Raw genomic sequence first — 25,959 nt, forward strand, 5'->3', positions numbered from 1 at the left:
GGGGTAGACGAGGTTAGCGCTAAAGCTCCGTCTGTCACTGGCTGCAACCAACCCTAACCGTGCAAATAAGCTGCGCCGCCATCTTGGCCCTGGACGATGATTCGATGAGCATGGGGCCTGTCAGTTTCGTTATCGCGCCTATGAAGTCGATTCTCATAAGCTGTAGCCGCCAATGACTCGACCAGTTGCCCTGATAAAGGCTCAACCCTCGAATCTCCGCCCTGGAGACATGTGAGCTCCTTCATAATTCTCAGTCTTTCATCATGATTTTGACACCACGACAATGTCTTTTTCTGACCGCAGCGGGCTGCATCCTCTTGATTGTTGTCACCTTGTATCGATACTCCCCGATCGCGTCCTATAGAAAGCCAGAACAGTCAGCTTCATCCTCGTCCCCTGTTTCACCGATCAGCCACGCAGCCAACTCGACATTAGGTGTAAGCCTTCCTTCTCCCATACACAAGACCTGCTCGATGTTCTAACACCAACCCAGTTCCAAACAATCTTCGCCCTCTCCGCCAGCCCCTCCTGGCGCACACGAGGCCTCCTCGCCGCCGCCAACCTCACGGGACTAGAAATCACACTCCCTCCACAGCCTCCCATCCCCGCCGAACTAGTCACCGCATTCCAGACCCTGGGCGATAGCACACACCCAACTCGCGGCGCCAGCAAAGCCTGGCTCGCGCACCTTGACCTGATCAAGCACATCCACCAATCGAATCTGGACACCGCTTTAATCCTCGAGGACGACGTCGACTGGGACAGACGTCTCCGTGCCCAGGCCCCCCGCATCGCCGCCGCGGTCCGCAACCTCACGCACTTCTCACCCACCGAGGACAACGACGACGCCCCCTACGGCCGGGCCTGGGACCTCCTCTGGCTCGGCCACTGCGGCGAGTACTGGGAGGACGGCATCGAAACGGTGGTCTTCGACGACCCCACCGCCACTCCGCACGCGCAGTACTCCGGCTGGGCGAGGGAGTATCTCGCGCGGTTGCCGGACCGCCGGCGGGCGGTGTATCGGTCGTACAACCCTGTGTGCTCGTTCGCGTACGCGCTGTCCCGCGACGGGGCGCGGAAGGTGCTCGAGCTGGTGGGTGGTGGTGGAGATGAGGCGTTTGATATCGCGGTCATGCATCATTGTCGTGCCGGACGGCTGGAGTGTCTGTCCGTCGTGCCGGAGGTGGTGCATCAGTATTTTCCGGCGGAGCGGTTCGGGGTTAAGAGTCTGGTGGATGTGGGGAATGGGGAGGTGGATGTGCCGGAAGAGGAGGGCTTTGAGGCGGTAATGGGCTCGACGGAGAATATTCTGGAGAGTGCCAGGTGTTGGGCTTTGTGGCGGCAGACGTGTTTAAGGCAGTAGATTGGACTAGAGTGTGCTATGTGGATTGGATACATGGCTGTTGGGTGTGGGGGAAAAGACGCGTCCGACCCGCGCGAGATTATACGGCAACTGGCACCTCTCGGAGTTGACCTCCGATACTTTGTGCGAGCAGCGCTGCGCCATTTATATTGCGGGCTACTTTTGGCTGTATAATGCCTATTTTCCATATCTGTTGAGAGTGGAACGTGTAACAGTTGTGGATGCTGGATATTGTCGACGAAATGTTCTAGCGGGAAGCAAGATATATATGTAGACTCCGGAGGTATAACCACCGATTGGCAAAAACAGACAGTAAGGTTTGTCTGCACAGCTGGACACTTTCTGTCCCCCGAGGCGAGATTTTAAGAAGCATTTACTGTACTTGATGATGGTAGGGAAGGGTAGAGGGTTGTGATGTGTGGATAGAGGCTGTTTCTGACCTGGGGTTGATGACTGCTGTTGGGAGGTTGACTAGATTGACACTAAAAGATATATTACCTAAAGTTGAAACCACAACCACAACAACAGGTGCTGTGGTCTAGTGGTATGACGTCACGTTGTGGCCGTGCCAGCCCCGGTTCGATTCCGGGCAGCGCCACTTTCTTTTTTGTTTTGTTTTTGCTTCGTTTTTATTCTCCGGATCCAACTCTGATCCCAGTCACTGAAGATAACTGTAGATAAACTCAAGATGGACAGCGCCAAAATCAATTCCCGAACGGGTTCTCAAACCGTAACGCCTCGTCCACATTGCGATAGAGCTCCGCCGGCATCGGCCAGAATCGCAACTTTATTCCCTGCACGATCGCCCGTTTTTTCTCATCCAACGCCGTAAAATACCACTCCTCCACGCAGTGAAGCAGGTCCCGTATCTCCTCATCAAACAAATCATTGATAGGTCGCCCCAGGCGCTGGATCCCCACCTGAAAGTAATACGCCGGCTCACCCCACGGCTGCTCCTGGCCCGTCCCTATAAACAAACCACCCCTCCCGGGACGCCACGGTTCATCATCAAAAATCTCATCCTCCTCCACCCACTCATCGTACAAATCCCTCACCAAGCCATCCAACTCAGGAATCATGCCCTCCCGCACGGCCAGCCGCCAATGCACAGACCGCTCAACGGCCCAGTCCGCGAACGCCGCCTGATCGAGCATAGGGTTCTCCGCACACAGCTCATACTCCGCCTCAAATTCATCCACGACATAATAACGCCCGCCCTCCGCAAGCCGGCGCAAGTCCTCCGTCAACGCACTGATCGTGCGCGCGACATGATCGAGCCGGGCGCGCACAGCCGACGCCACGACCGGCCCATCGCACAACGCATGCGGGCTGGTGAACTCGTCCCCGTCCGCGGTGGCCCCCACGAACCACGGCCGGTATTTATCCTTGGCCAGCTCGCAGCGGATCAGCGCGGCCATGTCTTCGGGGGTGCGGCGCCCCAGCGCGACGAGCAGCGCCGCCTCCCACTGCCGCCGCTGGGCGCGCCAGTTCCGCAGACGCGCGTGGTAGGCGTCCACCGCGGCGGTGAGGTGGGTCCGGTAGGCGCGCAGGGAGTTGCGGGCGACGAAGAGGCAGGTCCGGGGGTCGGTGAAGGGCGAGTGCAGGAGGACGTCGTCCGCGCGGAGCGCCTCGTTGCCGCCCGACTGGAGGAGGAGGCTGTACGTGCTGCTGTGGGTGTGGGGCGCTAGGCAGACGGGCTCGTAGGCGAGGCTGCTCAGGTAGTGCGCATCGAGCCGGTGCGGGCGGAGGCCCCGGCTGAGCCCGACGCGGATGCGTTGGGGTGAGAGGTCGTCGAAGACTGGGATGGCCGGGGGCAGGGGGTGGGTGCGCCAGGTTCGAAACTCGTTTAGGGTTATTGGGGCTTGGTTGGGGAGGAGGCGGATCAGGCTGATGGGGAGAGAGCCGGCGGGGAGTTGGTCGTCGGAGTCGTTGTCGGGATTGTCCGCGGTGGCTCTTTTTGGAGCTTTGGAGGTGTTTGTTTCGGGGGACCGCTTGCCTACCATCTTGAAATGCGGGAGTATCCAACATTTGTGATTGTTGAAGAGAATTGATGGTGGACACGGAAGTAATGGCGCGCTGAGAAAAACCTCGGGTCTCGGTGAGAGAAGGTGGATCACGATGTCAATATTGTTGATGCGACGGATAAGAGGGGAGAGCAGGTATCTGGACCTGAATTGTGCGTAAGATCCAAGTGAGAAGATCGTGGCGAGAATCCGAGCAACAGAAGGCATATACTGAGCCAACAAATGAACCCTAAATGAACAATTGCTGCTTTGACTCGTGAAGACGTGGGATCCTTCTCCCCGCTCAAGCAGCCCAGCCCAGAGAAATGACTCCGATGCCAATCGGGCCCTGGGGCTACATCGTGTGAAGCAGAAGCCTGTATAGAGCCAGAGATGTTCTCAATCCGAGCTTGAGGCGGACAATGGTGACCTCGATCGTGAGATGCCTTGGCTATTTGCAGCACTGTAAACAAACCATCCGAGCCCTAACTTATCTGGGAGATGTATGGAAGAACGGCGCGAGAAACCGGACTGATTCATCTAGTAAGCTATCACTATAAACAAACGAGAAGTATAGACGTTGCCAACGCATCCACAAGGCTGAACACGGAACGAACAGAAGCAGGATCAATCTCAAACGAAGGTATAGTACAACACCGCGACTAGCACCCGCAACATAAGCATTCCACAATCTCGAAGCAGCACTCGCAGGCCTCTTCGCAAAGAAAACAACAGCACATGGTCAGAAGACTGAGAGCGGTTAGCCAACGTCAGGTCAACTCAGTTCACGGTCAGCACATACCAGGTGGTGAGACACCCACGGTCCTTGGACTGCGACTGTTCTTGCGGGGGAGCATACTGCATTTGCTGGGGCGGTGGGTATTGACCACCGGGAGGTGGGTAACTAGAGGATCTCATTAGTAACCAATTCACCTAGTAGATTCGGCTACTGCCAACGTACTATCCCTGTGGTGGAGGTGGCGGTTGTTGTTGACCGTAGTATGACATGGTGGGTGTTATGGGGGGGGGGGCGGGGGGTGAGCACCGACAACAGGAAAAAAGCTGGGACTGAGCCGGGGGATGGGCAAAGGGCAGTAAGCCCGACTATTATTATAATCCGAACGCGAACGGACAGCCCAGGCAGAAGGGATTGGCATTTGCCCAAGTCAGCCCTGCCGAGAGGAGAAATCAAACTGGTTCCTCTTGGCCCTGCGGTTGTCGCTGGGGGGTGGTTCCACCCCCCCAGTTGCCATTGGGTCCAGGGACAGGGTAATCGTCGACCGTAATCAATAGTCAGGAGCCGACGTGACCGAAAGAGGAGGTTCAGTCATCCTCAATGGCAGCGTTGGCGCGTGGGGAGGTTACACGTTGGGAGTCCCAGAATAGATAGGTAACACCACACCACGCCTAGACTCGAATTGCTTTTGGGCGCTTGCATTGTGATCGTGGCAGCTGGAGAAAAAGTCGGCTCATGCGACTCCGACTGACCAGATCAGCCATCTGGGTGCATAAGGTGGAGTTATGCCAATACTCATGGTCTTTGCCAAGCAGTCCCCAGCAGTCCTGGAGGGTCTTCCAGGGTCATGGGAGTGAGAGGAATCGGCGGCCGCGGAGCGAGATTGGACGAAGACTGCCAGAAACGCCAAGACGGCGCTTCGCCCTTTAAGGCTGGACTGGAGGAAGACATGTTTCCGCCCCTCTTCGAGCGCCAATTGGCAATGCAGCCAAGAAGGACTTGCTGTCTCGAGTGTGGACAGGGGGTGGGAGCATGCAGAAATAGTGCTGCCTAGTAGAGCAAATTGAGTATCTTCAAGCATAGGTATTTGCCACCCTACATCAATTTGGGCTTGTAGCTCAGTGGTAGAGCGCTCGCTTCGCATGCGAGAGGTCAGGGGTTCGATTCCCCCCAAGTCCAATCTTTTTGGCCCTACGCTTCTTTTTTGGCACGCTCGGATGCTATGATTTGGCGGCCTGGCTTATAGTGCTGGCCTTCGCGTCCTAGGGGCCGGCTTGGCTACGCCCTTTGATAGGGTGTGTCTTTGCCGCCTTCCAGAAACGACTTAATGGGCTGCAGTCCGCTCCAGTCTACATAGTACCTTATGCTACAACCTCGCTGGGAAGAGTCGGTATACTGACACCTCTAAAGCTATGTCTATGTACAATCTAGAGACTTTCAAGCCCCCGAAGTCGCGCTGACTGAAGACCACGAGCAAGATCACCACCAGCAGGTCGGATCCAGCGAATTCCCCGCGACAGCAACGCGAATGCTGCAATGAACCTCAATCCACACCAGGCACGTGGCTTGACGAGTATGCCATCGGCCCCGGGCCGTCAATGCGTGCTACTCACCCTAGCCAATCCGCTGCTTCCGCCTCACCCAAACCTCTTGCTCCGCAGACCCTGCAGCCCCCTCGTCCGACGCCGGAGGATCCCGCAGTTGCACCTCCCAGACCTTCAACTTGTAGTTGCCACGGTCTGCCTGCCCCGAGAACAGATCAAACGACCACCCGTGCTTGGGACAGTTGATGCCCGCACTCAGGGTGATGCCGAAATCCTCGATGTCAAAGACGCTGCCCCAGGATAGTGGATACAGGGCGTGAGGGCATTGCTGAGGATATATATACATCAATGTTTTGCTGATCTACACAACCCCCCCCAAAGATTCTAGAGTGAAGCATGCTTACATGATCAATGGCATGAAATTTGCCCTTATACCGAAAGACGAGGACCTGCTCGTTGATGTTGCCCGGCATGTCTAGGTCCGCCTCGACGGGGGTGTCGGCCGGGCACTCGTCCCTGGTGGCCGTGGTGGGGACATGGAATGCCTTGCAGCTAGCTTTGATCCGCGACTTGGCCTCCTCGGAGTCGACGTCCGGGAAGTCGGAGGTGAGGCCGACCTTGCGCCAGGTGGCTGCTGTCTGGGATGGTCGATGGAAGGGGTTCATTTTGGAAATGTGACAATTGAAGTTGATTTGACTCGCTCGCTTTTTTGCGGCTGCGGGGGAGAATTTCCGAAGGGGCGATTAGTCATCCGCCTCCAGTGCTTCTCCGCACCCCACATAAATTTCCCCAACAAAAGAAGCTGGGAGGGCTGTCGCGTTCCTACGGTGGTGGTGAGGTTGGCACAGATAGTCCCACTGTAGCCATTACAAAAGCTTTTAGATCGAATACACACACACTTAGCACAGGTCCGGCCTGGATACGGAAATCACAAAACCAACCCGAAAAAGAACAATCCAAAGAGCCCCTCAACCTGACATAACCTGTCATTCTTGGAGAGACAACAGACAGGGCAAGCACACTGCTCAGCCGATGCTCAGACACATGCCGTCCTTGAGCGCCTTGATCATATCCTTGTCAGGGGATCCTTCTTGTTGAAGCTCTTCGCCTTGCCACGGCTGCCCGCCCCGTAGGCGGTGGTCTTGCTCTTTCGCTCGTACGCCTTGAAGCCCGTCGCCCAGCCCCAGGGATCCCGAGCGGCGGCGGGCAGTTCCACGCTCTGCTTCTCGGCCTCCTCAGCCTCGGCGATGATCTCGGCGATGTTCGACGGCCCGTACATGGTGATGTTGTGCTTGCCGCCGTAGGCGAGCAGGTACGGCACGAAGTGCTCCCCAGCGTAGGCCTTCTTTTTCTTCTTGCCCTCTGGCGCGCCGATTGAACTCGTCCGAGCGCATGGCGTCGGCCTCGCAGGCGACCATCCCATGACCCAACCGAGGTTGCGGACGTGGGCCAACTGACCCTGCTTCTCGAGCTCGACCAGCATGCTCAGGAACATCAGTTCGCGGATGATCATGGTTTCGCCGAAGAGGTCCCCGTCGTTAGTTCTAGCACATCATCGAGGGTCATTAGCACAGCCCAAGCATTGGTCAGCGGCGAGTGAATCCTTACCTCATCATGGGGTCGAGCGAGTCAGTGTTGAACAACAGCGTGGAAGTCGAGCAGCATGTTCTGGGCCACTTCGATGGCGCCGTAGCCGACGTGGTCGTTGAAGGTGTACATGTCGAAGGCATCCGGGTTGCGCAGGTTCAGCATGTCTTGGTAGGTGTTCAGGCGCTGCATGCCGGCGCGGGAGATGGTCCAGCGGTGATCGGGGTGGTCGGCCGCCGGCTTGCGACACATGCAGCTCTCGCCCGCGTCGCAGTCGGTCATAGGCTCGTCATTCTCGTTCTCGCTGTCCTCCTCATCGTCGTCTTCGTCCTCTTCCACCCCGGGGGCCCGGCAGATGCAGACAAATTCGTAGGGTTGGGCTTCTTCTTGAGGAAGAGGTGGTAGGCGACATCGGCGTTGCCGGAGGCGGAGACGGCGGCCCAGCGGACGCCATTGTATAGCTGTGAAGGGATGGAAGATTGAATGAGAGGTGAGAACTGGGGGTAGAGACTGGGAATAGGGATGGGAATGATAATAGTAAACAGGAGGGAAATGGAGAGTTGGATGTGATGGATGTGATGGATGTGATGCATCAACTTTCATGTGTATCTCGGCTAGTTTGTGTTTGTGTTTGTCTCGACGCGCGCGACGCGTTGTTTGCTTGGTTCGACGTCACCAACACTCCTAGCACCGTTACGGTCTATTACTCATTTGAAGCATCATCATTGGCGAGGGATTGACTATGTGGCAAAGTAAGGGAGACGGACGTCATGGGGTCTTTTTGACGGGCATGTCATGGGTGGAGCAGTGTGTGGGCCCCCCGTCATATCACCCTTCCTCTTCCTCAACAGGTGTACATGGTATTCTATGCACGATCAGAGGCCTCGGAAAGAACGGCAGGAGACTACAATCAATTTCAACTGTAGGCAAATTATCATCATGGATGCCCAAAAACACTGCCGAAAAAGCCCCGATTACAAAGCCGACTCTTTGCGTCCGGCCAATCATGTCGCGAGAACTCATGCCCTCTGGCTGTATACTTCCAGCTGGAGAACCATACCGTCCACTAAAGAGCCTCTGAATGGCTTCTAAAATATCATCCTCGCTTCATACTTCAAGTCAATGTTGAAGCTTACTTCTCTCTGGCGATGTGTGACTCGAGACTACAGACCCGAAGGCCCGTTGCTCTGAGATGATATCACGTCAACCAATACAGCACAGCAGTTCGAACCAAGGACTTGTCAGATAAGAATATGCGGACTGAACAAGATAGAAACGCGCGTATCAAAACAGTGCTCTAATATAGAGCTACGAATACAGAATCGATAACTTGAACAATGCATCGAAACTAGTTACCAACCGCTTGTGACTGCCTGACAGCGACCCGTCTGACCGACACAATCTCTACTGGGCAACCAGTTGAGCAATGTCAACATCCTATTTGCATGTGGAGTTAGCATACGGCTGCGCGATTGTAGGAGCAACGCCACCATACCTTCTCGTTGAAATCCTCTCGTCCCGTGTAATACTGATCGAGGGACTCATAGGTCATCTTCGGGATACCAGGAACCAAAGCAAGGTCCCACCCCTCAGATATCGCAGCTGCATCACCACCCTCGCGCACAATCTCTGCAAGTTGTGCATTCGAGGGCGCGGTGAATGCAAAGCGGCGAAGAATCTCTTCTTTCTCCTCTACGGAGCCCCGCATCCAGTCCAGATAATGTGGCTTGGTCGGCTCGTCCGTATCCTTTCGCCCTCCATGATGCGAGACATTGTCCGCAACCAAAATAGACTTTCCCGGCTTCAGCAGCCCCAATTTCTCGGCCAGCCAGAGATCAGGGAGATAGCGGTCCTTGAAGTGATCGAGGAAGAGGACATCAATCCCGTCGTCGAACAGCCCTTGCCTCATCAGCCGGGCCAGAGACAAATGGGCGGGGGCCACCAGCAAGGTGATGAAATCCTTCAACCCGGCCAAGTCGATCAGGAGACTGGCAATGGCCGCGTTGACGGGGTTGATCTCTAGACTGAAATAGTGCTGGCCTCCGGCTTGGCGTACCGCGTGGCCGAAAAGAATGGTCGAATATCCGACGTAGCCGCCAAGCTCGACCATGATTTGCGGCTTTCGCTCGGCAATTAGCGAGGAGACCACGGCGCCTTTCTCCGGGCCAATGTGAATCAGATGGGACTGCTCTCGCGCGAACCGGTCAATCTCTGCCAAGACCGCTGCCGGGTTGCCACGGAGAGAGGTCTCCAGATGAGGCAGGGAGAAGATGTGTTGCAGGAGAACGAGCTCGCGACCGTCCTGTTCCCACGCAACCAGCTTAGCTCTTGCTACTTTATAGTGACTGGGAGGTAGGTGGCATACTTCACGGTTATACCTGGGGTTACCCATCTCGGATGTTGGAATGTTATGCTTTAGTGCTTAAAATCGAGGCAGCGGTCGCGGGGGAAAGAGTTGATTACGTGCCTGATGCATTTTGGACCACAGCCGACCATTTTATCCTCGGAACGCCCGCCCTGATATCCATGGTGCACGGATTGTATGATTCCTATCAGATTACCGCCGAAGCCCGAGGTCTTGGCTCTCGCAAACCGGTACTGAATCGGGGCTAGCGTGGCGATAGAAGCATGATGGAACCGGGTAGGGCTCAAGCCAAACCCTAATCTGATAAATCTGATAAATTCGGTATATTCTTTCGCTGCGACGCCTTCCCAGGACAACGAGATTAAATAAGCGCCGATCGATGGCGATTTTGGTAATCTGATCATCTGATAAACTCTGTTTCTTCGCCATCGTGTGCATGTACACATCTTACACAGCGTCGAAATGGTGTTCCCAGGCAAGCTAAGCGCCGGCTGTATACTCTGTCGGAAGCGGAAGGTCAAGGTACGCCAAATCCTGTTTTGGTTTTCTATACATAGCTATACAATATTCATACGGATACTGACAGTCAAATACAGTGCGATGAGGGCAAGCCAGGCTGTCAGCGCTGCATCACGCACGGGGTCCCCTGTCCGGGGTATCCCGATGCCTTCGCTTTCCGAGGATATGAGGTCGCTCACGGGAGCACTGCCGGCAAGTTGAAAGTCGTCCGGAATGCGAGGTCACCTCCCTCTAGCCCACGGGAACCGAAGCAGAAGAAGGTCGACTCTGCGAAGATGCAGCCAAGAAGCATGATCACTTCGTTTGTCCCAGAGGACAGCGAGCTGATGTCGTTGTGCTACTTTCACCACCACCATGTGCTGCGCGTGCAGCGATCGCCATGTGAGGGTCATCTGGCCTTCTTTCCGGACCTTTTTCAAGAGCGAGGGAATGATCCGTGCTTCAAGCATGCCGTGCTCTCGGTGTCCTACCTGACCCTCTTCCACAAGGCGCGGGTGCCCAAGTTCCAGATCAACGCACGAAGGCACTATGGTCTGGCCTTGCGGCTGTTGAATCAGGCGCTGAGCTTCAGCCAGACGCAAGTCCGCGATGAGATCTTTGCTGCCTCGTTGTTCTTGAGCATGTTCTCGGTAGGAAGGCCTGACAAGGATCTAAAACGAACACTCATATCGAGCGTGACTAATCGAGCACCTGGACAGGATTTGAGCGGGGAGGGTGCGACGACAGGCTTGTTGAACCCCCACATCCCCGGCATCTACTCCCTCATGCAACTACGCGGCATCCCATCAAGAAGCAACAAGTATAGCCGGCGACTCTGTGGCTGGGCATACACCCAAATGGTGAGTACCAGCCCGCCCTCTATTGCATCAACAGAGCACGCCCTAAGCCCACCACGCAGCAAGTGCAAGCAATGATCCGCCGGGAATTCCGATACGCCTGCATGCCGCCCTCCTTCGACGAGATCACCCGCCCGTGCACCGTGATCCGCTCCTCGATCCTGACGGGCAAACTGTCCGACTTCTGCATGCAGGTCACCAACGCTCGGCGTCGCACGAGCCCCTCGTCCCCGATCCCCGCCGACACCCTGCACGCGCTCCTGGTCCAGGCGTGCACCCTGCTGATCGAGCTCCACAACTGGCAGGCCACCATCCCCAACCACTGGCGCAATCAGTACGAGAACCCTACACCCACACCTACACCATCGCCACTCTCCGAGAAGGCCACCGCCGCGGATCCTCACACCCGCGGGCGGGATCCATGGACGACCTGCTTCCTGGCCGGGGTACAAGCGGCGCAAATCTCGTTCTACCAGCAGTTCCTCGACTGCTGGGAGGAGTGGTGCTTCCTGCAGGGCCGACACGCCTCCTTATCCGAGCTGGCGTTGCTGGGGTTCCCCGACGACCCGGCGATGTTCCTGCTGGATGGGATCGCGTATCTGGCGGAGGTGATTTGCGCGACGGTCACGAGTACGCTCGGTGGTCTTGATGCAGAGGCACCCCACCGGTTCCGGCTGCATGAGCATGCCAAGCTGGCCAACGGGTATACGCTGCTCTGGCCGATGTGGGTGGTCGTCAACTGCCCCTTCGCCGACCCGGATCAGGTCGCGCTCTGTCGGGCGGCGATTGAGTGTGTGGGGTCCACGATGGGGTATAAGCTGGCCTTGCATTTGATTGAGCCGGGTCGTGGGAGGGGATTGGCTGTCGACTGAAATGTGAGACTTTCACTATTCTACCAGATTAAGAACGGTCATGCCGCTGACCTAGCTCATGACGCTCTTGCCCTACCCCACCTGCCTCACATCCGCGCCGAAGTCATGGTCGTCACCGATGAAAAGCTGACGGGAGAGACCTTCAACCGGCTGCCTTATATGACCGCGCTCATTTATGAGCTCCTCCGTCTCTACCCCCCCCCCCCCCCCCCCCCATTGCCTGGATGATCAGTCGCAGGGCCTCCCGACACGGTCTGCTAGGTGATCGGATCCCCATTCATCCAGGCACAGATGTGGGCTGGACCGCCCATGGCGTGCAGACCAACCAGTAGATCTGGGGTTCTACGGCCTCCGAATTCCTGCCCGAGCGGTGGGGCCCCACGGTGCCAGAGATTCAGGCCGCGGTCCGGCGTAAGACTGCCCGGGGCCACTACATCCCCTTCAATGCGTATTCGCGGAAATGCCTAGGACAGGAGTTTGCGCTTCTCCAAGTCAAGGTGGCGCTGTTTGAGATGGTGGACGCATCAGGTGGACTGTCGATCCCCAGGCGAAGATCAAGATGAGCTCTGTATGTACACTCTATGCCATCGTTTGATAAAATGGTGGAACACTGACCTTCGCTAGGGTTCGCTCACGTTTCCGATCGGATTGAAAGTGGTAATTGAGGAGCTGAACGCTGTTTGATGCTGTTTAGACTTAGTAGTCCCAGTGGAATGGGCAGTAGGGCATATGGCATGTTGTGTACGAGTCTTCCGCCAAGCGCCTCTGTTGTATCTTGCCATTGATTTGAGGATTATTTCTGTAGATCATGGGCCTGTTGAAGCTACATGCTTTGATTGACAGTAGCCTCTGGTGCAACGTAGCATAAATGTGACAACCTGCCGGCCTCGATCTCCAATTGCCTATGCTGTGTATTCAGCCTCACCTACGCCAAGACCGGCGCCGCCATCGTCCGCCTGCCCCAAGCCACCGCATTCCAGGTCTTCGACCAGAAGACCCTCCACCTGCTCGAGCCCCGCTACGCCACCTCCAAGCCCATCCATGCCGACACGCTACCGGAGCTGGCCCAAAAGATGGGGGTCGATGCGGCCAACTTCGCCGAGACGATCCGCCAGTACAACGCCGCCACGCCCCACGATGCGGTGGAGAAGTTCAATGCCTTCGCGCTCGATCATGTTTCGACGGGCACTGCGTTGGCAATTCCGAAGAGTAACTGGGCGCTGCCCATTGACCAGGGCCCGTATGTGGCCTACGGCGTGACGTGCGGTATCACGTTCACCTACGGCGGACTGCGCACGGACGATGCAGCGCACGTCTTGAACGAGGAGGGGCTTGTGATGCCGGGTCTCTGGGCGGTTGGGGAGATCGCTGGCGGCTTCTTTGCCTTCAATTATCCTGGAGGCTCGGGGTTGACCAAGGGAGCGGTCTTTGGCAAGATTGCCGGCGAGGCGGCGGCTGAGCGGGCGAAGACCCTCCGTGGCTGAGGTGCCGCTTGTTGTTTTGTAAATTGATAATGCGATTTGATATTTTTGACTACTGCTCTCATGAAACGATTAATGATACTCAAAACAGCGCAGGTTCGTGCAGGTGGCGGGCTGCTCTAGAAGACAGACAATCAATGATGAAATCTCCTGGCAGCATAGGGTTATCTCCGGCAGGGCCCTATACCCTTCTGCTCCCATCGCGCCCTGGTGTCTTCCGGCACGAAATTCGGTGTCTTTTTTCATCTTCCGCAGAGACAAGGCATAAACCTTGCCAAGTAAGATCGATAGAGGATTAGAGATTGAGGAAGCAGCAGATGGCGTTCATGAGTGCGTATGAGAAGGATCGATCTGCACGAGTTGAGTCGATTCTGGGAGATCTGTGGGGGCAGATCCACCCAGCATGACTCGGTATCTGCACGGTGACTGCGAGTTGATACTGAGTACGAGTAACTTGTTATTAGCTGAGCCCCCTTCCCCCCACCATCGATCGAGTCCCAGATGACGTATAAATTGCAGATCTTATCCAAGTTGAGCTCAGCTGAAAGCTAAAGCGCCGGTCAGCTCGCGACAATGGAATCGATTATGGAAGAGACCCACGAGCTGAGAACTTAACTCAGTCGTATAGCCCACCCAGCCCCACCACCAAAAGCAATGTGATGCTGAATACTCAGTACTGAGCACGATGGCAGCAGAATCGATCTGCGTAACATGGCTTGCCTAAGCTGCACCTGATGACCCACGCTGCAGTTCAAATGCTTCTATAAATTGAGATTCATGCCACTTTGCTTCCTTGCCTTGTGACCAGCCTCCTAGCATATTCATCAACTCCACCACCAAACCAAATCTAATATCCAAATCAACCGTAACCAAGTTTGAAGCCCATACTGCCGAAATGCCTGTCAAATTCGCACAAGAGTACGCTTATTCTCACCCTTCATCCCCTCTCCTTTGACTAACTACCGTCTCGTCTTCTAGTCCCGGCGAAGTTATCGAGGCTATCAACGAAACCTCTAAGTCAGTCGTTGTACATTACTGGGCTCCTTGGATGGGGCCCGAGTCGCCCTTCTTTCCAATTTTCTGCGAGGCGGATGAAAATCGGGGCGACGAGGTTGACTTTGTCATCGTGAACAGTGGGTTCATTCTCCCGCCGCATTCGCCCGACCAGATGCCCTTGACAGTCCTCTACAAGCAGGGGGAGGAGGTGGAGACGGCTCAGTTCGATCCCAGCGAGGTCCAGGAGCTTATTGAAAGGGCGTAAAAGGTTGGAGGTTGAGAGGATCATGGCATATATACCTTGTCAGCTGGATGATAGATTCTCCATCACATTCACGAATGTTATTCAGTTTAGATTAAACAATACCGTACAACAGCCTCTGCATTCACATGACAACATAGGGAAAACCCCTCGACTCGCAAAGGGGAAAATTCATGCCAAGGCCGACTAAGAGCAAAGACACACAGAAAGTTCAATTGCGATAGGAATCGGTTTCACTGAGCCCAATGCCGAGCTTGTCAATCTCGTCGGCCGCGCTTCCCTCCGCACCAGTGATGTAGCCAGCCCCAAGCTGGTAGGCAGTGGCCCCGGTGCCTCCCGCACTGAACCGACGCCCTTGGCTCGTCTCAAACTTGATACAGTCAACGTGGGCCGCCGCACGGATAGTCAACGATTTGACCGTCTCTCCCTCCTGAAAGGTAAAGGAAGACTTCTTATACAGGGTCGTATCCTTTTAAGTCTTCCCGAAGATGCCCATGCTGTCCGATCCTGGACGCTCCGATCCTCCCAGCCAAACCACGTAAACTTGATGCCTTTGAGGACAGTGCTCGAGCCCAAATTTACCGTGCCAGTCCACACCGCCAGAGTCTTCAGCGTGAATTTGTTCGGCGAATAGGCATAGAACGCAGTGCCTTCCCCGCCGCCATACCGGTCCAGCCCCACGCTGAGGGGCGGCAGGGTCACCAGGGTCACCAGGGTCACCAGGGGGTTAGTCCTCGGGGAACGACGACTCATCGGATCGGCCTCTCCTAATCAGATCATCGAGGAGGTCCCCCACGATGTTCTCGGCGGCGCTGAGGATAGTCGATGGGGTGAAGGAGGAGGTTTTCTTTCGGAGCATTGGCACCACGCTCATGCTGGTGGCGATCAGCGTCGACAACAGCTCGCCGGCATTCTCCTTGCCGAATTTGTTCTCCAAAAAGGTCTTGGGTTCCGTGACCGCCTCGTATAGCACGGTCCAACCCCTGGCCGCGAGCGGACCGACGACGGGGATCATACCCACGCCCAGCACCGCCACGTCGTTGATGAGCTTGGAGGCGGACGGCCACGCCCCCTTCGCCTTCCCGTGTTGGAGCAAGGTGGGCCTGAGACAGCAGCTGGGCCCGGTCGACGGCCTCGTTCGACGAGCTCATGTTGCGTTTGCGGACCGACCCCGGCCAGATCGTCTCATCCTTCAGGCCGGGGCCCGTGGCGTAGTTGGTCGGCTGCTGCGCGCAGTCTGCGTATAGTAGAACTCGTCGACGCTGGCATTGTAGACTACCTAGAGGAGCACATGGTTGTAGAACTGTTTGGCGTCGGAGGGGTTAAAGTTCCTGCACTTGAGCAGATCGTTTAGGAAGGGCACTTCACCCAAAGGGAGACTAATCATTTTGTGGTACGGGTGAGACGAGGTATAGATAGAGATAGACCTAGTTGCTGGCCAACATGGTGTCTGATTCGACTCAGCCATGATCTCTGTTGTTATACATTGATCACCAAGCAGGTCAGGCGGAAGAAAAGAGCACCTCAAATCAATTAAATGGAAGCAAAAACATACAACAGAAGGGATTCGCTGGTGGTCACCCACCCAACTACTAACCTCCCGGCGTGTGGCTTAAGTACGGCTGAGCGGACGGGAAGCCCTGTTTTCCACACCCTGTGGTCGTATGTGCTTATCCATATCGCTGGAAAGCTCATATAGCACGACATGGGTAAGCTTTCCAGATCATGTTCTCCCGGAACAGGATCCCCAACGTATAAAGGAAGGGGGTGTTATCTAAATCATGAAAGTAGTATTGAATCTGCCAAAGAAGAAAAAGTCAAGTCAGCAGGGCGGCCACACCGCACTCACTCACCACGGCAACCGCGCTCAAGACGGCGGGGCCCAAAGCGGATTCTGGCGACACAGCTGCTTGAAATGCAGCAAGAGATGGAGGATCTGAGACGCTTCCAGCGCACGATCAAACGCGTGGCCCTGCCACTGGCCATTCACGGGAGTATGTTGGGCCATGGGGTCTGCGCGCAGGCGCTTCGGTTCACGGTCGCGGTAGATGGCGTAGAATCGGCACTGGCCGTTGACGACCACGATCCCCTTGAAATCCTGGGTGCGGCCCGCCGAGGTCGGGACCAGACTCTGGAGATGCAAGAAGCGCATGCGCCCCGGCACGGCCTCGGCCGGTACCCCCGGATGGGGGTCCCCGATCATCGTGAAGAAGTTCCCGGAGCCCGGAGTCGAGATCTGGAGGAACTCGTTCAGGATCAGGTTCGCGTCCAAGGCGTTGGTCGACCAGCCGCGCAGGTAGATGTATCCCTCCGCGCGCGGGAAGACCGACTCCAGCATCGTCACCATTTGGTCGAATAGGGTCGGCGGCTGCTGCGGCTGCGCCATGGCTACGGTTCTGACGTAGGTGATGGTTTACGCGGGAAACACTGGTTGGTCTCGTGCTTGGTGATGTTGATGAGGTAGTCTTGTCACGAAGGTGTTTGGGGGGTGGGACTTCCATAGAACGTTACGAGGCGTGAGAAGTATTTATGGCCTCAAGGGTATCCAAGGATCTGGGAGCTCACTGCAGACTGGCTCTTCTGCGCACGGAGTACTTCTATTATGCTGAAAGAGCAACTGGAAGTTCCCGGTCGCTTGGCTACATAGGATGCGGTAAATTTTCATTCGCGGATATGCAGGGAGATTCCGTGGGATATTCCATGGAATGCTGAGACATGAAGCAGCTGACACCATACGAAGATATGTACCATTTCAGCAAGACACTGTGTTGGAGACCATCAGAGGTTTGTGATGGGTGTCGAGGAAGAATGGCATGACGAAGCATCCGATTGATAATACTTGCATGTGCGGCAGAAGCGAACTTGATTGACGAAGGCAAACATGAGAAGGAAAAAGGAATTGGGATGTCGCACTTCTACTTCTCTGGCTTCTTCCTTGTAGCATAATAGCAGGACGGATAAGGATGATGGACGGGTTAGGGCTTGGATCTTGCCTCTTTCGTCAGTGGGTGCTTTGAATCTTGCCTGTATTTACTATAAGCCCTCAGTGTAGCTAGGCAGATAGAAAGCCATAGTCTCCACCCTCTGTGATGATAGTAATTTATCACCTACTCAGAATGTTCCCCTCCTTCCAGTAGTGCCTTACTTCCCCTCCGCATGCACAAACGTCAATCGCCCGGATTTCTCATCCGGTTCTAACTCGTCCGTGATCACCCCAGCCCGCCGCCGCGCGACGAACCCCTTGGTCTGCGACCCCGGCACCAGCCAGGGTTCATGCTCGAACAGCGCCGTCATCTCCTCGAGGGGCCGCAGGGCGGTTTCCGGCAGCACCAGCCAGAAGAAGATGGCGTTTGTGAAGTTGCACACACAGAAGACCACGTAGAAGCGCCACCCGCCGATGTTGTCGATGGCGATGTCCGTGACCTGGCCGATCATGGTGTTGAAGGCGAACGAGGTCATGGTGGCGATGGAGACCCCCTTCGACCGGGTCTTGGTGTCGAAGATCTCGGCGCAGATGATCCACGTCAGGGGGCCGACGGTCGCGCTGTAGGAGAAGTTGTAGCACCAGGTCATCACGATGAACGCCCAGCTGGCGGAGGTGTTGTTGGAGACGCCGGGAGGGAATTTGGCGATGAGGATCGTGGGGATGACCTTTGTGGGATCTGTCAGCATGCTGTGCAAATAGAGGAGAGGATGCGTGCATACGAAGAACAGGCAATTGAACAAATTCCCAATAATCTGGGGCCACCGCCGGCCCGTCTTGTCGATCAGCATCATGCAGCAGAACTGAGCAATAATGGCGATGATGGAGCTGATGCCTTGGTACTTGAGGGTGTCGTTGGCGGCGATCCCGATCTGCTCGAAGATGGTCGTGCTGAAGTACTGGATGGCGCTCACCCCCGTCATCTGGGCTGCGGCCTGGATGGAGCACGCCAGAAACAGGCGGCGGAAGCAGGACGGGTCCGTGAACAGCTCCTTGTAGGATTTAGCCTCGGCTTCGTGCTCGTGGGCGATCGAGACAGTAATCTGCTCGTACTCCGCCTGGACCCAGGCGTCGGAGGTGTCGCCCCGGGCGTGGAGGCGCGCCAGCGTCGCCAGGCCCTCGTCCAGTCGGCCATGGTCGATCAGCCAGCGGGGCGACTCGGGGAAGAGCAGGATGAGCGCGGCCAGGAAAACGGCCGGCACCATCTGGATGCCCAGGGAGACGCGCCACTGGCGGGAATCATCGTCCGCGAAGTTGATGAAGGTGCCCCAGGAGATCCACGACGCAACCAGAGAGCCCACCCCGAGCATCAGTTGTTGGAGGGATGTGATCCGGCCGCGGATGTTTGGATGTGCCAACTCCGCCTGGTAGATCGGGACAATCATCACCAAGGTTCCTACTCTTCACCCCATGCGAGGATCCCATCCAGTCAGCTACATATCATTCCCTGGATTTCGGAGAGATGCTCACCCCAGCCCCGCAACGGCCCGACCAGCATACAGATAACTCAAGCTCTGCGCACCTGTTTGTAAACCTCTGTTGCCGTTAGCCTCCTTGCTACAGTCCAGCAGCACTGCTCCAAGACCGCATACCCGCCCAGCAAGAAGATTAGGGCTCCGACAAAGATAGTCCATTTCCGGCCCGCATAGTCACCGAGTGAACCGGCGAAATAGGCGCCAAAGAAGGCGCCGCCGGTGAAGACCGAGGTTACTGCTCCACGCTTGGTTGCGTCGGCGTTGAAGGCATTGATAAGCGAGGGACTAGTGAGCGCCTCGGCGATGACACCCAGATCATATCCGTACAGCACCGACCCCAGCGAGGCAAAGACACACACCAGAAATTGATACCATTTGGGAGGGAGAGCCATGATGAATCCCAGCCGCTGGAAAAATAATAACGCAAATAAATAAAGCTTAGCTGTGCCATCGCACTTCGTCCCCGAGCATCAAGCTTTTATGCAGATTTCTTGGGGGGGGAGGAAAGAGGGGGAAAGAGGAATCCCCCGCAGGAGTTTTTCCCTTTGCTCTCTGATGCATCTCCGGGATGGCGCCTGAGCCGCCGGAGGTGGCGTGGTATCGTTCGCTCACCCGGCAGCCTCCATGAACTGACTCTGCTGGCTTATCAGAGTTAAGCCTTGCGGGTGGCTTTCTGTAATTCCTGCTCGGTCCTATGCCGGGGCCCCGGGATTTCACCACCCCCGCCGGAGTCTGTCGCTGTCTGTTTGTGGGGTGATTTAGGGAACTGAGTCATTTGACGGACAGCATGTGAAGCAGCTTCACTCATTCGTCTGCTTTCATGGTGCTCCAAACGTCCCTTTCGGTTATGGTTCATAGCATAGGCAAATCATAACTCTGATCCGGATCCATCATGGGAACCAGGCCTCCCCAGCTGTTGGTGAATTTTCCGGGAATGACAGGCCGGGATACCTAGTGAAGCGATCCTCATGACGCGGGGAAGGCGCTCTGATACATTTCCCTAACCAGTGACTCGAATAACACCTGGAAACAGGATCAGTAAGACAATAATAACTCAGGTTAGGATAGTAATCACGCAGAGTGTGGCTGAAGATGGCGTGGCTTGGCCCAGTATCGGAGGCATATGTCAGCGGGAAGGCAGAATGCCGGGCGGGCGGTGCCGGACTTAACTATGGAAATAATTAGGGCTGAAGCCGGAATGGCCACGCGGCCTCCGCCGTTCGACCGCAGTCTAGACTTGACTGTGGACACAAAGTTGATTCGGGAAAATCTACCCGGTGAAATGTGGTTGGCTCTATCCAAGAAAAAGCTTTTTTCATGGTACGCGGAACGCGCCCGTGCATACACAAGAGGAGAGTGGTACGCGACTCCTGGGACGTCGAAGCAATTTTTATTGGTCTTTATACCCTGGAGAACCGGTGAAGGGAAACGCAGAAAAGGGAAAGAAAGAAAAAGAAAAGAAAAAGAGAAGAAAAGAAAGGAAGAAAGGAAGAAAGGAAGAAAGAAAGAAAGAAAGAAAGAAAGAAAGAAAGAAAGAAAGAAAGAAAGAAAGAAAGAAAGAAAGAAAGAGAGGAACGGACGAAATAATCGAATGAAAAGTATGTATTCAAACTATGAGATCTATGGTATGGTTATCACATCTACCGACGCGACATGCATGTAGCCTAGTTGGAGTGCTGCACGGGGGGCAACAGCGCGATCTTAGAGTCCACGCTGAATGTGAAGGAGTCGGAGGAAGAGGACTCCGACGACGAGGAGCTGGAGGCTGAGAAGGAAGACGAAGACTCGTAAGAGGACGACGAAGAAGCGGCCGAAGAGGAGGCCGACGACGCTGACGACGAAGTAGACGAGGCAGAAGAGGAAGAGGTTGAAGTCGAAGTGGAGGAGGACGAGCTCGACACATACACATCACCCACGGAGTTGACGGCATCATCGGTGAACATGTAGTTATTGGCGCAGTAGAAGAAGGCGTAGCGCGTCACAGAAGACTGGGAGTCGAGCCAGGAGACCGCCTCATCGAGGAAGCTCACGGTGGTGTCGGTGTCGGAGACACCGCTGGTGTCGGCGCTCAGGCCGAATTCGGTGAGCCAGACCTCGGAGATGTCGTATTCGGCGGCGGCCTCGATGGCTTCGTTGACAAAGGTCTTGAGTTCGTCCACGGAGTCGCCGTACCAGTGCACGGCGAGCGCGGAGATGTTGCAGCTTGAGCAGTCGCTCATGAAGCTCTTGAACCAGTCCAGTCCCTCGCCGCTGCTAGTGGAAGAAGTCACGGCGGGACTGACCAGCTTGGCGCTGTTGGCGTAGGGGGTGATGTACTCGGCGTAGAGTTCCGCCGCGGTGGCAGCGGTCATGTCAGCCTGCGAAGACATGTCGGGCTCGTTGAAGCCAAGGATGTACAAACTGCCCGACGAGAGTGCAGTCTCGACCGCGTCGGTCCAGCCATCGACATAGTCAGAGCCAGAGCCCCAGAGCATGGGGACGTATTCCACGTTGGAGGGCATGTCGCCTCCCATAGAGCTGCCCCAGTTGTACGACCACGACACGGTACCAGCCTCGTCGGTGGTCAGGGTGCTCACCAGGGTAGCATCATTGTACGCAGCACCGCGCTTGCCGGTAGAGCGCTTCTGCAGGCTGGTTCTCCGAGTTTGGACCGGGAAGGCAACAGCCGAAGCAGCGAGCAGGCCAGCGGTCAGAATACGGGCGAAAGAGGGCATCTTGCGGACAATGATCGGACAGGGTCGAAAGGATTTGAATGAATGGGTTCTCGGATGAGATGTAGCGATGAGAAAAGACTGTCTTGGGACAAATGAATGACCTGAAGCAGTAGAAGGAAAGACTAGGTGCACAGCACGCGATTCGAACAATGAATGAATGAATAAATGAGGAATTCAATTGACCAGGCGATGGAGATATTGGTGATGAAGCAGGGGAACGTGTGTTATATAGGCAAGCGAGCCCTAAGTTGGCAGGTAACCGCCGGTCCGCCCGGCATCGCGGCCATGGGCGGATGGTGCCTGAGTGGGCGCATGGCTGAGAATCTAGAATCGGTATACCATTCGATGACAGCCCCGCTGCTGCGTAAGTCAATGATGGACGCCTATCCAAGCCCTAACCGTGAGTGTGGGGTTGCTGGGCTATGGTCGGACGACGCCTGGAGGCCTCACTAGTCACTAGTGTCTAGTCACTACCATAGACAGGCTGATGCCGCATTGACTGAAAGTGTAGCCATTGGCTTGAAAGTTGGCGCCGGCTCGTTGGATCAATTTTAGCAGTCGACCGCAGCAGCCGGTGGATCCATGGCGACGTTGTTGTCATGGCCGTGGTGGGTCTGTCACTAGTCCAGAACTCTAGATCGGTCCAAACAATCGACGGAAATATCTCCTGTGCGATAGCGATTGGACTATTTCCAGGCATCAAGAACTAGGTTAGCCCCGACAAACATGAAACACATACGTAGTCTTTGCTGAAACACCAGGAGTCAATGCACCGGCCATGTGTTCCTGAAAGGCTAACTTACAACGTACTACTCCGTACAATTTGGTGAGGTTGCGAGATGCCGCTGGAATCTACCAACCCATTTGTCACAATCCTAAACATCGTTTCGCTTGCTGTGATTTGACAAATCGGTGAATTGCTCTACAATCCATACGCTCAGTCCTTTATCTTCTTGAGGAGTCATGTAGCTTTATTCACCGCGACATTGCCAACCACCCTTGGGACAGTGATCTTGCCCACGAAGTCTTTGGGGAATAGAACAAGTACTGTACTTTTCAACTCCCTCGCGGTTTTCAAGCCCCACCACACATCCAAAGCCTTTGCAACGCTCGAGTTCACCGCGGTCGTACTTGCCAGACTCATCTGCCCTGTGGGGCATCTTGGTCCAGTAGCATTGTCATCCGGTCAATACCCGTCGACCTAGTATGAATCACGGCCAGCCAACCAACGAAACCACGGGCATCAGCATCAGAGAGGATGCACTAAAGTATACGTACTGAACGGCCAGTCGGCGCTGAGACTGTCTTCGTCGACTAGGATTGGACTGTACACGGCGCTCGTCCTTGTAAGACACGAATTTCGCCCGCAGACCTCGACTGCCTTGCGCTTATGCCACCATCACACTCGCGCGTGGGGATAAATCTATGTACAATTTTCTGACCCCATTCCTGCTCACAATCACGCAGGAAGGTACTCTGACCAGTCGGTAGGCTCATCGACCACGACTTCCACCTCCGGCATATCCCGGAAACTCTGCCCTCGTACCCCCACGTCCTAGCGACCCCTGTCCGTGCTGCTCCTCCAGCTTGGATCTTCGTCCTCCGACCGGCCCCAACTCCTGGGCTCCCCAAGCGCGAACTGATCCACGTACAACAGCACAATGGAGTCTTGAATTGAGCGCTCTCCCACTTCCTGAAATGCGGTCCCTTTACGGCACAGACGCTGCTATGCCCATATTCAACGGCACGACGGGCGGATTTAGATCGCACTTGATCCTCCCGCAGTCGAATGTAGGTCGAAAAGGGGGGTCTGTCGGGTGCTGTAGCAATGCGGATGTGCATGTCAAGCTCGACGACAAACGACTCCAGGATTTCTCGAGTGCGTTAGCATGGTGATGAGTTATGCTATGCTTTTTAGATGGCGTTAAACAAAACCTATGGCGGGTTTTGATTCCGGGTTTCTGTTTTGTGTTCAATGGTGGAGATTGACCCTATCTACTTTTAACACCGGAAGCCAGAAATATACCACGAAGGCTGTTCCCCTCGCCAAAACATAGAACAATTTACATCATTTGACCTTTGAGCCTTAATAGAAAACCACAAACCATCATAGTTGTCTGACAAAGATACCATAACATCTTTGGGTACATACATAATGTCCAGATTCATTTGTTCTATAGCCTAAAGATCATGTGGAATCGTGCTCGATGAAAAGAGCAGAGCATTATCTGCAGGGTAAAATATCATTACAGAGACGGATGCAAGTATCACCCACATGGGCCTATGGCGCAATTGGTAGCGCGTACGACTCCAGATCGTAAGGTTGCCTGATCGAGCCGGGCTGGGCTCATTGCTTTTTTTGGTTTTCATGGTTTTTCCCCTGGCTCGCCACCCCCTTTTCCTTGTCCCAATATCCATGTTGATTGGTTCTGACTGTGCGGCTGGCCCCACCAATTGTCCTCGGAATCTATTCCTCTTTCGAAAACCTGTCACTAAGACCTTTGTGCGGCCGAATACGTATGTCTTGTGCCCGGTTCGCTGTCACTTTCTCATATATTTCAACTCTTGTTGAAAGAAGAGGTGTCGAAAGCGTTATCAATAAGGACCAAATATGACCCATACCCATCACATGTAAAGCAGCAAGCCCAAAAGCAGTCCAAAATACCTTCTGCGATATCAAGCGGAGGATGCCTAAACTCACGTTGCTACCACGGCAGAAACCTGAATGCGACGATCACGAACCAACAAAATCATAGACAGTATGGACATTGAGTCGCATTATCACAACTATGACCGTCCGCGCAGAGGTTGATACCAAGAGGTCTTCGACAAAACGCACCCAGCTGTGAGAACATGTGTGTATATTGAGATGTGTGTAGCTAGTGGAATACATGGATCTGGCGGAGACGCTGAAGTCCGAGATCTCCCATTAGTCGAGCAAGAGACCCTTCCGGCATGGTCATCCACATAGGAAAATTCCCTACAGTCGGCGACCCCCCCTTCCCCTTTGAACTCTGTGCAAACTATTTGAATCTCTGGCATAGGAAACAGTACAGAAAAAAACAAGCTCGCCTAGCTTCAAGTATTCGAGTACACCTGACCCGATGGGGAGTTCCATATCCAAGAGGTCCCTTCCACAGGGCCAGCAGTCAGTCGTACCTTCTATATATAGGGACTCCAACACACAACAAAACTGATCAACTCGAGCATCGGAAGACTTGGTATGCTTTGTACGGATCCCAGTTCAAAATATACCTACGTATCCCTATTGTTATTCCCTTCTATTTGACTCCATCCTTAAAAGGAAGAAAGGAACTGAAACAGAAAACCACAACCATGGCAAGCGACCCAGCCGCGACCCAGCCCGCAGCTTCTGCGCTCCATCCACCCACAGATCGGTGGGAAGACTCTCCTGTGAATCGTGATGCTCTCCGGGCCCACAAGTACTGCACTCAAAGATGTCTGCTGAGCCTGCAACGCCGTGGTAGGCTGGACGAGAAGTGCCCCAACGTCGAACGGCACCGAGTCAACGGCGGCACCCATCACCCCACGACCGTCGAGGAGCTGGTGGAGCAGATACGATTGGGACTGGACCACAACCTGGAGCGTGCGATGCCCATCGTCGGGCCCGGCTACAGACGCGCTGCTCGCCCTGGCGGCTCCGGCGCCCCGTTCAAGGTCGTCTCTCCTCGGTTCGGATACACGGTTGTCGGCAAAGGAACCATATGTCGGGTCTGGCCGCGCCTCGAACGGGAGGCTGATGTGTACACGCAAATCCTGGTGGCAGCACAGGGGTCCGCAGTGCCCGTGTTCTTGGGTAAGATCAACCTGCAGCAGCCATATGAGCTAGAAGGCTTCGGACGGGTCCGCCACATGCTTTTGATGGGCTACGGGGGCGAGGAGATCGGGATGGTGACGAGTATGAATCGGTGGGTCCGGTACAATCAAGAAACCACGTCCGCCCACGAGATCGAGGTCCTTGGGGTCGTGCACAAGGACCTGGCCCCGCGGAACGTGCTGTGGAATGCGGAGCTGGGCCGGGCCATGATCATCGACTTCGAGGCGTGTGACCTCGTGCTGGATCGGATCCCAAGGCGGCCCGCTTGGGTACCACAGGGGCTGGCGAGTCGCCTGTCGCAACAAATGTCTTTGGCCATGATCCCAAACGAGCACCGTGGGCATTGCAGATACCACAAGGTGTGCTGCCATCATGACCCGCACAA

The 25,959-nt window shown here is 55.3% G+C and overlaps 14 protein-coding genes and 3 non-coding genes across 17 annotated transcripts; 9 read left to right on the forward strand and 8 right to left on the reverse strand.

Moving 5' to 3' along the window:
• Positions 1-240: 240 nt before the first annotated feature.
• On the forward strand, positions 241-1,829 carry BO82DRAFT_326339 (uncharacterized protein). Its single transcript, XM_025632914.1, has 2 exons — positions 241-437; positions 494-1,829. Exons 1-2 carry the CDS (start codon positions 264-266, stop codon positions 1,361-1,363), a joined length of 1,044 nt encoding a protein of 347 aa, XP_025496406.1. The 5' UTR covers positions 241-263; the 3' UTR covers positions 1,364-1,829.
• A 61-nt stretch (positions 1,830-1,890) lies between these two features.
• On the forward strand, positions 1,891-1,961 carry BO82DRAFT_t31. Its single transcript has one exon. It is a non-coding gene; the product is annotated as a tRNA-His (tRNA).
• A 106-nt stretch (positions 1,962-2,067) lies between these two features.
• Positions 2,068-3,366, reverse strand: BO82DRAFT_397950 (uncharacterized protein; the record flags this gene model as incomplete). Its single annotated transcript, XM_025638990.1, has 1 exon — positions 2,068-3,366. The coding sequence occupies one exon, from the start codon at positions 3,364-3,366 to the stop codon at positions 2,068-2,070; it is 1,299 nt and encodes a 432-aa protein (XP_025496407.1).
• A 623-nt stretch (positions 3,367-3,989) lies between these two features.
• BO82DRAFT_350475 (uncharacterized protein) lies at positions 3,990-4,461 on the reverse strand. The gene is made up of 3 exons (XM_025634163.1): positions 4,328-4,461; positions 4,169-4,270; positions 3,990-4,116 (listed from the first exon to the last, which is right to left on the reverse strand). Exons 1-3 carry the CDS (start codon positions 4,372-4,374, stop codon positions 4,029-4,031), a joined length of 237 nt encoding a protein of 78 aa, XP_025496408.1. The 5' UTR covers positions 4,375-4,461; the 3' UTR covers positions 3,990-4,028.
• A 748-nt stretch (positions 4,462-5,209) lies between these two features.
• BO82DRAFT_t32 lies at positions 5,210-5,281 on the forward strand. The gene has a single exon. It is a non-coding gene; the product is annotated as a tRNA-Ala (tRNA).
• A 194-nt stretch (positions 5,282-5,475) lies between these two features.
• Positions 5,476-6,321, reverse strand: BO82DRAFT_350477 (Rieske (2Fe-2S) protein). The gene is made up of 2 exons (XM_025634164.1): positions 6,051-6,321; positions 5,476-5,974 (listed from the first exon to the last, which is right to left on the reverse strand). Exons 1-2 carry the CDS (start codon positions 6,309-6,311, stop codon positions 5,717-5,719), a joined length of 519 nt encoding a protein of 172 aa, XP_025496409.1. The 5' UTR covers positions 6,312-6,321; the 3' UTR covers positions 5,476-5,716.
• A 107-nt stretch (positions 6,322-6,428) lies between these two features.
• BO82DRAFT_388877 (O-methyltransferase) lies at positions 6,429-9,625 on the reverse strand (the record flags this gene model as incomplete). The annotated part of the gene is made up of 4 exons (XM_025638414.1): positions 6,429-7,190; positions 7,364-7,743; positions 8,729-9,535; positions 9,599-9,625. 4 exons carry the CDS (start codon positions 9,623-9,625, stop codon positions 6,713-6,715), a joined length of 1,692 nt encoding a protein of 563 aa, XP_025496410.1. The 3' UTR covers positions 6,429-6,712.
• A 435-nt stretch (positions 9,626-10,060) lies between these two features.
• Positions 10,061-12,020, forward strand: BO82DRAFT_418590 (Zn(II)2Cys6 transcription factor; the record flags this gene model as incomplete). The annotated part of the gene is made up of 5 exons (XM_025640079.1): positions 10,061-10,120; positions 10,195-10,377; positions 10,432-10,746; positions 10,816-10,956; positions 11,016-12,020. 5 exons carry the CDS (start codon positions 10,061-10,063, stop codon positions 11,823-11,825), a joined length of 1,509 nt encoding a protein of 502 aa, XP_025496411.1. The 3' UTR covers positions 11,826-12,020.
• Positions 12,021-12,384: 364 nt separating this feature from the next.
• BO82DRAFT_361065 (succinate dehydrogenase/fumarate reductase flavoprotein) lies at positions 12,385-13,309 on the forward strand (the record flags this gene model as incomplete). The annotated part of the gene is made up of 2 exons (XM_025636801.1): positions 12,385-12,393; positions 12,689-13,309. 2 exons carry the CDS (start codon positions 12,385-12,387, stop codon positions 13,307-13,309), a joined length of 630 nt encoding a protein of 209 aa, XP_025496412.1.
• An 867-nt stretch (positions 13,310-14,176) lies between these two features.
• Positions 14,177-14,567, forward strand: BO82DRAFT_428676 (uncharacterized protein; the record flags this gene model as incomplete). The annotated part of the gene is made up of 2 exons (XM_025640458.1): positions 14,177-14,224; positions 14,285-14,567. The coding sequence occupies exons 1-2, from the start codon at positions 14,202-14,204 to the stop codon at positions 14,565-14,567; spliced, it is 306 nt and encodes a 101-aa protein (XP_025496413.1). The 5' UTR covers positions 14,177-14,201.
• Positions 14,568-14,775: 208 nt separating this feature from the next.
• BO82DRAFT_397958 (uncharacterized protein) lies at positions 14,776-15,317 on the reverse strand (the record flags this gene model as incomplete). Its single annotated transcript, XM_025638991.1, has 2 exons — positions 14,776-15,015; positions 15,078-15,317. 2 exons carry the CDS (start codon positions 15,315-15,317, stop codon positions 14,776-14,778), a joined length of 480 nt encoding a protein of 159 aa, XP_025496414.1.
• Positions 15,318-15,361: 44 nt separating this feature from the next.
• Positions 15,362-15,811, forward strand: BO82DRAFT_397959 (uncharacterized protein; the record flags this gene model as incomplete). Its single annotated transcript, XM_025638992.1, has 1 exon — positions 15,362-15,811. One exon carries the CDS (start codon positions 15,362-15,364, stop codon positions 15,809-15,811), a length of 450 nt encoding a protein of 149 aa, XP_025496415.1.
• Positions 15,812-16,431: 620 nt separating this feature from the next.
• BO82DRAFT_397960 (uncharacterized protein) lies at positions 16,432-16,950 on the reverse strand (the record flags this gene model as incomplete). Its single annotated transcript, XM_025638993.1, has 1 exon — positions 16,432-16,950. The coding sequence occupies one exon, from the start codon at positions 16,948-16,950 to the stop codon at positions 16,432-16,434; it is 519 nt and encodes a 172-aa protein (XP_025496416.1).
• Positions 16,951-17,259: 309 nt separating this feature from the next.
• BO82DRAFT_326346 (sugar porter family MFS transporter) lies at positions 17,260-19,414 on the reverse strand (the record flags this gene model as incomplete). Its single annotated transcript, XM_025632915.1, has 4 exons — positions 17,260-18,215; positions 18,270-18,948; positions 19,018-19,083; positions 19,140-19,414. 4 exons carry the CDS (start codon positions 19,412-19,414, stop codon positions 17,706-17,708), a joined length of 1,530 nt encoding a protein of 509 aa, XP_025496417.1. The 3' UTR covers positions 17,260-17,705.
• Positions 19,415-20,394: 980 nt separating this feature from the next.
• Positions 20,395-21,915, reverse strand: BO82DRAFT_350481 (glycoside hydrolase family protein). The gene has a single exon (XM_025634165.1). It carries the CDS (start codon positions 21,734-21,736, stop codon positions 20,687-20,689), a length of 1,050 nt encoding a protein of 349 aa, XP_025496418.1. The 5' UTR covers positions 21,737-21,915; the 3' UTR covers positions 20,395-20,686.
• A 2,098-nt stretch (positions 21,916-24,013) lies between these two features.
• On the forward strand, positions 24,014-24,086 carry BO82DRAFT_t33. The gene has a single exon. It is a non-coding gene; the product is annotated as a tRNA-Trp (tRNA).
• Positions 24,087-25,180: 1,094 nt separating this feature from the next.
• On the forward strand, positions 25,181-25,837 carry BO82DRAFT_245957 (uncharacterized protein; the record flags this gene model as incomplete). The annotated part of the gene is made up of 1 exon (XM_025630824.1): positions 25,181-25,837. A coding segment is annotated over one exon (657 nt), but the record flags the coding sequence as incomplete, so codon positions are not given.
• Between the last annotated feature and the right edge of the window lie 122 nt (positions 25,838-25,959).

The sequence above is a fragment of the Aspergillus uvarum genome, assembly GCF_003184745.1.
Source record: "Aspergillus uvarum CBS 121591 unplaced genomic scaffold BO82scaffold_4, whole genome shotgun sequence".
Lineage (NCBI taxonomy): Eukaryota > Fungi > Ascomycota > Eurotiomycetes > Eurotiales > Aspergillaceae > Aspergillus > Aspergillus uvarum.

What these genes read in the sequence shown, in the direction of transcription:
- BO82DRAFT_326339 (XM_025632914.1), top strand. Translation starts at nt 264, where the DNA reads ATGATTTTGACACCACGACAATGTCTTTTTCTGACCGCAGCGGGCTGC. An exon ending in CAGCCAACTCGACATTAGGT is followed by an intron (nt 438 to 493) that starts GTAAGCCTTCCT and finishes ACACCAACCCAG; the next exon opens with TTCCAAACAATCTTCGCCCT.
- BO82DRAFT_350475 (XM_025634163.1), bottom strand. Translation starts at nt 4,374, where the DNA reads ATGTCATACTACGGTCAACAACAACCGCCACCTCCACCACAGGGATA. An exon ending in CCACCTCCACCACAGGGATA is followed by an intron (nt 4,271 to 4,327) that starts GTACGTTGGCAG and finishes GAGATCCTCTAG; the next exon opens with TTACCCACCTCCCGGTGGTC. An exon ending in CGTGGGTGTCTCACCACCTG is followed by an intron (nt 4,117 to 4,168) that starts GTATGTGCTGAC and finishes AACCGCTCTCAG; the next exon opens with TCTTCTGACCATGTGCTGTT.
- BO82DRAFT_350477 (XM_025634164.1), bottom strand. Translation starts at nt 6,311, where the DNA reads ATGAACCCCTTCCATCGACCATCCCAGACAGCAGCCACCTGGCGCAAG. An exon ending in AATTTCATGCCATTGATCAT is followed by an intron (nt 5,975 to 6,050) that starts GTAAGCATGCTT and finishes ATATATCCTCAG; the next exon opens with CAATGCCCTCACGCCCTGTA.
- BO82DRAFT_350481 (XM_025634165.1), bottom strand. Translation starts at nt 21,736, where the DNA reads ATGCCCTCTTTCGCCCGTATTCTGACCGCTGGCCTGCTCGCTGCTTCG.